The sequence below is a fragment of the Nestor notabilis genome, unplaced genomic scaffold (genome assembly GCF_000696875.1).
Source record: "Nestor notabilis isolate BGI_N333 unplaced genomic scaffold, ASM69687v1 scaffold14791, whole genome shotgun sequence".
Classification (NCBI taxonomy): Eukaryota; Metazoa; Chordata; class Aves; order Psittaciformes; family Psittacidae; genus Nestor; species Nestor notabilis.
In genome coordinates, this window is record NW_009915294.1 from 50,040 (window position 1) to 61,574 (window position 11,535).

The 11,535-nt window shown below is 39.9% G+C and overlaps 1 protein-coding gene across 1 annotated transcript in view; it reads left to right on the plus strand.

The window, feature by feature from the left end:
• The window catches only part of PLCH1 (phospholipase C, eta 1), a gene marked incomplete at both ends in the record, with an annotated part of 40,065 nt that extends 28,535 nt beyond the window's left edge, over nt 1-11,530 (plus strand). Inside the window, 9 exons of the mRNA XM_010024079.1 lie at nt 937-1,116; nt 1,212-1,319; nt 1,607-1,731; nt 2,142-2,226; nt 3,003-3,149; nt 3,536-3,615; nt 5,628-5,687; nt 6,163-6,523; nt 9,435-11,530. Coding sequence (XP_010022381.1) covers nt 937-1,116; nt 1,212-1,319; nt 1,607-1,731; nt 2,142-2,226; nt 3,003-3,149; nt 3,536-3,615; nt 5,628-5,687; nt 6,163-6,523; nt 9,435-11,530 — 3,242 coding nt within the window. The remainder of the gene's footprint in view (nt 1-936; nt 1,117-1,211; nt 1,320-1,606; nt 1,732-2,141; nt 2,227-3,002; nt 3,150-3,535; nt 3,616-5,627; nt 5,688-6,162; nt 6,524-9,434) is intronic.
• Nucleotides 11,531-11,535: the final 5 nt, after the last annotated feature.

An 11,535-nucleotide genomic window follows, 5' to 3' on the forward strand; every position in this document is an offset into this window, starting at 1 on the left:
ATTACCATAAAATTAATTCCTAATTTAATAGAATTTAATGGGAGAAATTAAGGAGGGTGAAAGCACCATGAAGAAAGAGTTCAAGAGATCTTACAAGAACAAAGTCCTGAGGAGTTTCAGTGTCATTGCTCTGAGCTAACAAACAGCTCAGATTTTTCTGCAGGTCCAGGTGCAGAGAGGTACTTCTGAATCCATCTGATGGCTCTTGGCCACCTGGAAAGGAGGGCTTGCTCATCAGAGCACAGTACTGCTCTTGCCTTTCATCTAGATCTTGTGCTTTTTGATGCTGGCTGAAGAGATGGACGTGGAGAGATCATACAGTTGAGTGGGTCTAACTGATCTCTCAGTTTGGCACTTTCGCCTAAGAAACTCTTCTGGGCTGTCTTTCTCCCAGAGGGCTGATCAGAGGGAGTCTGCGTAAGGGGTAAAATTCTCAGAGAGAAGACTTACGAATTGGAAAGATTGCTTGGATTATTTAGAGAAAGGGTGAGTTTAAATGCGTTGAGTGCTTCTATTAATGTGTAACAAGGACAAGAGCCCTGCTGGGTGCTAATTCCCCTGACTCTAAGCTCTTGAGTAAGATAGTTTTTGTCATGCTGCCATTAGTAGATTTCTCTATAGAGTCTTCATAGCAGTTTTGTCTGGGGTGCTTGGCAGGAGAAAAGGCTCTAGCAATTAGCTTGAGCTCTTGCTTGGCTTCCCGTTTATGTTTTGGAAGCTTGAGAGTAGAGCAAAAGACCCTCCTGGAAGGGGAAACTGGTGCTCTTCAGTTATGCAGTGTATGAGATTTACATATGACAGGGCAATCTATGTTATAATTTAGGACTAAATCTCATCTTCTCCTTGATTAATACCTATGTAACTGAGGTCTGAGTTCAGGCCCTCATCTCCTAGGATTGCTTTTTAACCTGTTTGTTGATTTAACAATGCACACAGGATCAACAGGGAATGTGCTATCATTCAGTGAAACAAGAGCCCACCAAGCAGTGCAGCAGAAAGCTGAACAGTTTATGCTTTACAACCAGAAACAGCTTACAAGGGTGTATCCATCAGCCTATCGAATTGACTCCAGCAATTTCAATCCTTTACCCTACTGGAATGTTGGTTGCCAGTTAGGTAGGTGTTGCATGAAAACTTACTTCCCAGTCCTTGTGTATGTGATAAGTAAGTATTATCTTTGTCAATGACACCTGAGTTTTCTCTTTCATCAGTGGCACTAAACTACCAGTCTGAGGGACGTGTGATGCAGTTAAATGAAGCAAAATTTAGGGTAAACGGCAACTGTGGTTATGTCCTGAAACCTCAGCAGATGTGCAAAGGTAATGTCCCACTGTATGTTTCTTACTGTTTCAAGCCTTTCAGAAAGTGTCATCGTATGAAGTCGTGAAGACACAAGAAAGGAAAGTAAGGACATATATAGAATCTTTAATATTTCCATACATTCATAACTTATTAGAGGGGACCTTTCTGTCTTGTAATCATATAACTAAGGGCTGCTTAGCTCAGAAAAGGTTGCAAGAAAGTGGAATGGAATTTTAAAATTAATCAACAGCTGTTTCATACTTTATAAGTTACTTTCTTATGACTGAACTTTGCCATCTTTTAGGCACATTCAACCCCTACTCTGCTGATCCACTTCCTGCCAGTCCTAAAAAGCAGCTTATTCTGAAAATCATCAGTGGACAGCAGCTACCTAAGCCCCCTGACTCCATGTTAGGGGACAGAGGAGAGGTAAGATACTGATAACCAATAGATGCTTCAAGGAGAGGCCGTGCAATGACATGACAGATTGTGACTCAAATAAACTTTCTCCTTATTTAAATATACCAATAAATTTCCAATATCATCAAGCTTTTGGTCACTAAATACTATGTTTTCCCACAGAGTCTGTATCCTACGCATGATGTTTAAGAACTGATTTGTACTCTTTTGAAAATTAGTCATAGCTGGCCAAAGCTTTTAAGACTACAAACCATACCTCAGTTTATACTTCCTGAAGTCATTTCTCATGATTATGCTGTTTGAAAATCCATGTGAATCAAAGTTTTTGAATTCTCATATGAATTTAGATTAACTCTCTGCATGAATTTTTGTAAAAATTGACTTTTAATTTTTCTCATTGGCTTGCTTTTAAAAAATAGATAATAGATCCTTTTGTTGAGGTGGAAATTATCGGGCTACCTGTTGACTGCTGTAAAGATCAGACAAGGGTGGTTGATGACAATGGTAAGATAATCTAGCTGATTTCTTCTTCTTGGAGTAAAATATTAAGTAATTATAAATTATTCAGTATTTGTTATTACTTTCTAAATTGCAAAGCTTATTTGACGAAATTAAATGATTGTATTCTAACAGATTAATTCTGAATTTCTGGTCTGAGGAGACAGACAAGATAGAAGTGAAGGACAGGAGCTGTTCACCACAATATCTTTCTCCTGGATAGTTCTTAAATCTCCTTTATGCAGAAGTCACAATTTTTTATTTTATTTTTTTAAATTTTTTTAATGTATGAAAAATACATGTATAACTTCAAATGCAATGAAAAAACCAAATCACATCCTAGGAAGTTTCACTGCCACCTCAGCCTTCATAGGAAGAAGACGACTAACAGAGCGGGATAGCCTGTTGCAGCAAGAGACGTGGCATCAGTTTTCACAGGCAGTTGTAAAATAATGGGGAGGGAAAAAGGGTAATTCTTGTTCTGATTTGTCTTTAGCCTACTGTAGTTCTACAGAAAAACAACTTGCCTTGGTAACCTTGCCAGCTACCCAACTAGAACTATTTTGTTTGTAAAAGCAACGAAAGAGACAGATCTGTTGCTTTGAATTACTTACGTAATGGAGATTGAGAGCAGCTATATCTAGATGAGCAATAACTAATAAGTTTTCATTTGTGTATTTGGTGGTCTTTTTTCTTATGCCTCTTGCTGTGTATTATGAAAATTGAGTCTAGTGCTTGCTATGGACTTGGTTTCCAAAATTTCTGTTCTGTTTGCTTTACAGGGTTTAATCCTGTTTGGGAGGAAACACTCACTTTTACTGTCCACATGCCTGAAATAGCTTTGGTGCGATTTCTTGTTTGGGACCATGATCCTATAGGGCGAGACTTCGTTGGACAAAGAACTCTGGCCTTTACCAGTCTTGTGCCTGGTTAGTCCTACTTGTTTTCTTTGATTTAGAAATCTAGCTGAAGAACAAACATCTTTGAACTTAAAGTTTAAGATGAAGTTATCAGCATAAGAGATATGCTTATATCTCTGAGATTTCTTGTACAAGCATGGACAATTCTCCTTAGGGTGGTATATTCATCATTACTTGAGGGAGTTTGGGTGTCTGTGCCTTTGGAAATTACTGTTGGTGTCTGACTTATAACTTGGAGGCATTTTATACTGGGGTGGGCTTGGAAAACCAGTGAGAACCCAAGGCAGGTTTTAGTAAAGGCATAAGGTGGGTTACTGTATATATTTCACTTTTATAGACAGTCATTACCAGTTGTGCTTAAAATTATTTGTGGTGCAATATTTTTGGCTTACTAGGTTATCGTCATGTGTATTTAGAAGGACTGACAGAAGCATCCATATTTGTTCATGTAATCATTAATGACATCTATGGAAAGGTAGGTATATCTGGAAATTTACATCTTTTATGACTTGTTTGTTTTAATTCTGGTAAAAATGGATTTAAATATACCGCAGAACCTCACAGGATTTGTGTGGTTTCTAAATGATTCTTACAGCTTAGGTTTGTGGCAGTTTGGACATTGGCTTAGCAGTGCCTAGCTCTCCCTGGCAATGATCAGTAATAAATTTGAAACAAAGTATTCGGATCATACGGTAATGACATAGCAGAATGTCTGATTCTCTATTGTTCTCAACTTGATGTCTTCATTTATACTTGAATCTATAGGTAACTACACGCACGCTAAGCATCAGCATGCTCAAGGAAGCAAAATACAATGTCTTATAGTGTTTTCTCTGAGGAGCACTGAGCCAGGGTACCCATTCACAGCACACCCATGTCCAGTAAAACTTGTCTTTCACCAGCTGAGATACGCCAGTAACAGCACAGACATGCTTCTGTTGAAGCACTCAGGAGGCAGAAAGATGTAACTCATGGTGTGTGGTGTGGTTCCTTGCGGGTGATCAGCAAGGAAAGCATAATGTACTCTTACCCTGGACTTAGCATGCATGTACTCATCAATGTTCTTACTGTTAGCGCCTAATAATTACCATGTCCAGATACAGTAAGTACATTTCTTCGGTGTGTTAAACTGATTTTATTTTAAAGTAAATCTTGAGAACTGTAACAGCACCAGAACATGGTATTTGGCAAGCTATTTTTAGCAACTAATTTAAGCTTTAAATCTTTCAGGCTTTAGAGCAACGATTTTGGTTTTCTGCAAGATTACTGATTTTAAAATGCTTTTTAAAAAGAAAATAAAAGCACAGTCCTTTTTCTGTGCATTCTTGCTTCAACTGCCTTCTTGAGCAGTTCACAAGATGTCATTGGAGATAACTAGCACAAATAAATTAAGGCCGTATTCAACAGGACGCTAAAATAAAATAGCTCTTTGTAGTGATTAAAAAAACCAACCAAACAGAAAAGCCCCACAAACCAACCTGCCCACCTTTATGAAGAGTAAAGGTTGAAAAGAACAGTTAGCCCTCAGTCTTTCTCCCTTCTGAGAGTGGATACAAAGAATGTCATTTCAAATATGTAAAACCACAGTTCTGCAAGTATGCAAGGAAAGCAGAGTGGAACAGAAATAGAAAATAACATATACAAGGCCTTGGAGCTGAGATTGGTATAGTCCAGATCCTTACTTACCTCCCCTACCTCTATCGACACTGATCCCATTAGATTACTGAATGATTCAATGGTGGCTCTATAAGCAACTTTGATGTCTTGCTCTTGGCATCCTTGTCTCAGCGCAGGGACCAGGGTTTCAATGTACTCCTCTGTTTTTGCCTCCACAAGTGTTCTTCCTGCCAGGGAGGACAGCAGCAAGATGGTGGAAGGAACAGCACTGACCATACCAGATCTGTGCAAGTTCTGTGCGCAAAGACAATCTTTTGGTATCCAAGGTAGACTTTGTTACTCCTAAATCAGTGTAAAAAGAAAAACAGTAGTGAACAGGCTGGAATGCACTGCAACATATACCTAGACCTGTACATGTCTGGGTACAAGTATGAAATCGCATATGGTTTTGGTGGTAGTCTGTAGCAGAGACTGTTTGGCTATTGCTCTTGGCTCATGTGCTCTTCAAAGAAGAAATAGACTCAAGAAAAACAGTAGAAAGTCACTTCTTAGGGAAGACCAAGAGGAGGAAGGGAGGAGAAGACCCATTGAGACTTGATCTCTGTATCACTTGGTCTGTTCATCTAATGCTTGCCTTAGTGATGGGCTGTGCTATTGTTTCTAATGTATAACCAAAGGCCGAATGCATGTTTGCATCCTTACAAGTGAGGCTGTCTGGTCAAGTTTCTGAGAGAGACTTACATTAGACTAATAAATAGGTTTAAATTATTTGCTGTAGAGCAGTTATATTTAGACTTGATTTACTACTACCTTATTTGCTTGTATCAAGCTTGTAGCCAAATGTATTTGCATTTTGTTTTTGCCTTTCAGTGGAGCCCTTTAATCCTCAATCCCAGTTACACAATATTGCACTTTCTAGGAGCCACAAAGGTAGACTTCATTAGCATGCACTTTGCACTTGCTGGGCACGGATTTTTCAAATGGTTCCTAATCGCATGATCTGCAACTACCAAACTTACATCATTCTTCATTCAGACTCTGAAACATTTGAATATTGCTTTGATGAAGCCCATGCATAAAATTCCAAGTTAATCTGTAGCCTGTCACTGTAGTATACGTCTTACAATCTTGTCATCTCTGATTAGGAGATTTTGAGCAAACCTCTTATAATTGTGACAGGCTGCCATCCTAATGAGGAGAAATACAGGCATGCATGAATTCATGGAGACCTGTGTTGATAGCTCCTTGGTCAGAGCAGATGTGAATTGCTTGGTGTGAATTTTTGCTTTGCTGCATTTTTAACTATGTCTTCATCATTCATAAATACTCTGAAAGCAGCCCTTTTCATTGTATTCATATAATAGTTTGAACTCACTCAAAACTGTGTCTGTTCTTGTCCTTTCAGAATAAGCAACTGATAGGACTCAGGGGTCTGTTTAACAAGAACCCAAAGCACAGTTCTGCTGAAACCAGCGGGCACTGTGTACGGAAGCGATCTATTGGTGATAGAATTCTCCGACGCACAGCCAGTGCACCAGCAAAAGGTAGAAAGAAAAGCAAGATGGGTTTTCTGGAAGCTACTGAAATTAAAGATAGTGCATCAGAACCAACAGACCTGAAAGACAAAGAAGGAGTTGTAAGGCGTACAAGCCGGAGCTTGCAAGCACGTCCTGCTTCTATGCCTGTGGACAAATACCTTCTTGTAGAACTGCCATGCCCGGCAGATGAAACTACTCAAGATGCCAAAGGAAAAGAAAACACATCTGGTAAGATACTTCCAAAATTACTTTTGGTGTAGTAGGTTGAAAAAGTCTGTTGAAAGACTTAGTTCTGCAGTCTTTATGCAAGTAGTTTTATTCAACTCAAGAGTTACTGGACAAAATTATTCTGCAAACAAGGCACATGAATTGCAATAATTTCTGGAAGTACTCTTAAAAGGGCACTTCTCGGATTTTTTTTTTTTTTTTTGTAATTTAAGAAGCAACCTTCAGTTGTATTTCATCAGTTTCTGCTTTACTGCTGTCTGTTTACTTATGGAAATGGAGCTGCTGGCCTGGTGGGTTTTCTCTCCCCGTTTTCAAGGAGGAGCAACAGCATGCAGCATGTTTTTGGAAATAAGCATGTGCAAAGACCGATGCAGACTTTCAAATGGATGTAAAGGGGGTAAAAGTAGGTCAAACTCTACCCAGCAGTCTTGATAGTTTCCTATTAAACTAGGTTGCTTAATTTGATTAATTTATATGAAAGACGTGTTGGGATACAATCGTGGTCTTCTATTATTGATGCACAATACAATTTAATTCTTAAAACCCCCTTTTTTCCTAAGTACATTTCAGCAATAATAGTCCTGGTTTCAAAATCCAGTTATTCCCATGACTACAGCAAAGTTAGTGTGTTTGACCTGCCTAGTATTTGATTTGCTGGAATATTTACGTAAGTCTAGGAATCTTGAATACAGTAGCTTTAATTCATTAGACCTGTTGTCTTCACCCTGAGATTTTCATACAGGCTGTCCCATGGGGCTGCAGGGGTAGCCAGATCCTAGTTCTGACAGTGCAGTGTTTCTGCAGTTAGTCCCGCAGGGCTCTTCCTCAGCTGGCACAGGACAGCTGGGAGCATGGTCTGTCTTCCTTGGCGCACAGAGAGCACACAGAGAAGCTCTCTTGGCTGTGGGGAGTGACAGAAATGCTGCTCTGAGTATTTTTAGCTATGAAGCAGCAGCTTCCAGCAACCACAGGAGCCACCCTAAAATAGAGGAACTACTGGGCACAGATAAGAACACATTAAGACACCTTTGTTCTAGTTGCCTGTGTAAGTGGCTCTGAAGGAACAGATAATCTGAACATTGCTTTGTAAAAGAAGTTGGGAGAAACAACAAGCAAAATCAAACCAATTGCTTTTCTACTACCCTGAGAAGAAACTGTAGACAGAGGAAAAAGGATATTCCTCGTAAAAGAAGTTAACTTTGAAATGCTGTATTTTAAATTGAAAGATCCTCTAAATAAACCTTTGAAGATGATACAGCTCAGCCATTCTTTGCAACAAATGTAACAATTTCTTACATATTTCTTCCTAAGATGCTACATACAAACACACAAAATTCTTTTAGAAGAAAATTCCACATTTTGGTGGTCACAGTTACTCACTTATAGCAAAATAGTCTTTGTAGAAAACACAGACCGTGGTGACATGACCTAAAAAAACAAAAGCTGTCACAGAAAATGAATCCTGTCTCTTCTAACTATGAGTGGCATAGAATTCTATCTGTTAGAGTGAGGAAGACTAGTCTATGAAGGACTGGTCATCTTAGACATTAAGAAATGAGACATGAAGGAGGTGAAATTCCAAATGGAGCCCTCTTCTGTCCCCAAAGGACCTGTTCCCTTCTCTGTGCTGCAGGAACACCCTGGCGTAGTGGTGGATGTAGAGAAAAGCTACCTGTGCCCCTTTTTTTTTTTTTTTTTTTTTTGTGGAAGTACCTACCTGAAATAGTGCGAGGAAAAGATACAGTTGCAGCCTTGTGCACCTACAGGAATAGGCCTGGGTATTCTCATAAAGTAAGCTTAGCCTAAATATTACAGAGTGGGAGGTGGCTTCACCCATGGGGAGTTACTAGCCAGATGAAGTGTTCGTTACTGTAGTATACAGTGAAGAATGGAAAGGGCTGACTGTCCAATAGAGATGTTTCTTGTTAAAATACTATGGCTGAACGTATCTCTACTGCCTGAATTGGAATTATGCCAAGTGGTCCATTTTCACCTGTCTTCCTTGTAGAGAAAAAAAAAAAAATCTACAAATCAAAGCAGTGTACGTCTCATCCATCCTTATCTAGATGCACTTGGAAAGCTTGGGAAACTTTTCAGATTTTGGAGATCAGCAAAACCAGACATGTCTGTTCTTACAGTGGGGGTTCAGTCACTGTTAGTGAATGATCAGGGCTTCTCTCGTTTCCTTCTAGGGTACCTGATTCCTAGGAAATAATAGAAACAGTATGTATTATGCCCAGCTTGCTTCTGTAGTCCCTGCTTGATTAAAAGCTCCAAAGGAATGGGTCATGGAGCTTGGATTTGGCATATAAAGACATGTAAGAAGATTTGGTGGAGAAAATATCTAATTCGTATTCTTTAAGGAATTCAAAATCTTGCTCTCATGAATGCAGAATGCTGTTAGAAGATCAGAAATCAGATCCTTAAATTGTAATACTTTCCAATAACTACATGTATAAAACAGTCTGGAATCCATCTATTTGGTACTTTTCACTCAGCTCTTTTAAGCATGCATCTGGTTTCAAAGTATTATGTTTTTTAACAGAGCTGTTTTGTTCTGTCTTTATTGCCATGCTTCTTTATAGTACAAATCTGAATAGGAACACAGCTGAAGGTAATACCATGTGCAAGCTATGATATGGTGCCTCATTAACATTATTTGCAACAAATATTACATCACATGTTTGATGTAATAGACATTCAAAGGAAGTTTCAATGAAGTGCCTGCAGTTGTATTTTTCCATTTATTCATATCACTCAGATAATTTGTACCTGCACAACCCCATGATTAAGTTCTCTCACAAACTGTACCTAATTTTGCGTTCTCCATTTGTCTGTCTAAGGACAAAATAGTTGTTAATAAACAGAACACAATATTGTACTCAGCTAACATGTTTCTTATTTAATTTAGCCAACAGTGATGACAATACAAATAAGAAGGAAACAAACTTGAAAGAATCTGGTTTTCTATGTTCGGAGAAACCAGCAAATACTTCAAATTTGGCATCTCAGTTTAAGAAGAAGAATGACCAGGAGACTACAGTTGACTCTTTAGTAGCACCTCTGCAGGAGCAACCTGAAAATTTAGTTTTTGCAAGTGATGTAGCTGAAACAAACCACCTTATAGACTATCAGGAAAAGAATCTTTCTGATGAAACTGTCCCTCTAATGCAGGACTCTGATTTTAAAGTTGCCACAGAAAAAATGCATAACAAACACTGTGCAGACAATAAAAAGGAAGACGACACAAAAGAGTCTAAGGAAGAGAAAATAACTCTTGTAGGGACTTCCCTTTCTCAAGAAGTAGAGATGGAAAGTCACAAATATGACATCATCAAGAAAAGCACTACAGCACCTCTCTCTTTGACAGATATTTCTTCTATCAGTTGCCCTGATGCTCCTGATTTGCACTCTAGTCTAACCATGCAAGACAGTGACCTTTCTCACCTTATAGATGAAGTTTCATTAGTGAATGAGAATGAGATGGATAGCACTGTCTCAGCTCTGATAGAGCAGTTTGATGTCACAGATGACGAAACTAACCTTACCAGTGTATCAAGCCTCCATGGCACTAGCAGCCAGGCTTTCAGTATGACAGCTGCACACACATGTAGGCTTACTGAGGATCTTAACAGTCCATGTAAGCACAACTTTACTATCACAAAAGCCATCAAATCCCCTTTGTTCTCCACGCCAGATACTACCCTGTTCTCCAGCCCTGAGACTGGAGAGTATTCTGTGCACACAGTTGCCCATGAGGCAACTCTTACACCAGCTTCTGAATGTAAGACCCACCGTGGATTACTTTGCAAGAAGAAATTAAATAGTATAGAAAATGACATGCCTAGCTCTCCTTGTCCTTCATCTCTCTCTTTGCTAAATGCAAATCCCAAAACAATATGTGGAACAAAATCTGGAACAAGCTGGGAAGCCTGCAAGACTGCTAGTTCTTTTGTTTCCAATAGCCTCATCTTGGAGGAGACACTTGTTGACCCTCTCAGTGGTGAAAATTCAGAAAGCAGCAGCCTTGTAGAAGTAGATGGGGATTCCCAAGATCTGTTGGTAACTGCATGTGAGTACAAAAGGGAGGATATGAGCCAGTTGGCTTCCCCTTTGAAACTGAGGCAAAAGCAGAATGCTGGGCACAATGGAGAGAGGCCCTCTGGGAACAGTGCAACTGTTGAGCTCTGTGGTGCTGCCCTGGACTGCTCAGAGAACTTCAGGACTGCAGGGTGTCGGCTCCCTTTTCCAGTATGTGAAAATGTTGGCTTCTTGTATCATCATCGTTCAGATAAACAGGAAAATGTAATGTGTAACTCCGAGAGATCCCAGCTCAACATACACTCACCACTGCTCAAAAACGCTTTGTCTTTCCCCCCTCATTCAGCCATGAAGCAGACTAGCCCTTGCAAATCCAAGAGTCTCGGTGACTTGACATCAGAGGATATTTCCTGTAATTTTGAAAGTAAGTATCAATACATAAGTAGGAGCTTTATCTCATCAGGCATGAGAGACAAGAAACTTGCTGCTATGAAGACTATGAGACCACATTCTACAGATGCTCTGACGGAACAGCTGAGGAAGCTGGTGTCCCTGGACCAGGAGGACAGCTGTCAAATGCTGTACTCCAGGCAGATTGATGAAGACTGCCCAAAAGCACTGGTCAGAAAACTCTCTTCCAGAAGCCAGAGCAGAGTGCGGAATATAGCCAGCCGTGCCAAGGAGAGACAGGAGGCTGCCAGCAAGCAAAAATCTTCTAACACAAGTAGTGTAGCAGGGGTTGTCCTTCGGAACAAGCCCTCAGCATCCCCTCATGTTATCAACAGGCATTCAACAGGCTCATACATAGCCAGGTACCTGAATGGCTTCCCTGGGGAGGATGTGGGGGGCCGCGGAATGCCGGGGGGGGCATGCGCTGCTTTGCACTATGGCTGTAGTGACCAGTTATATGCACATGATTCTGTTCTGCAGCTGGAACACAGTAATGATGATAAGCCTGAAATTTATTTCCT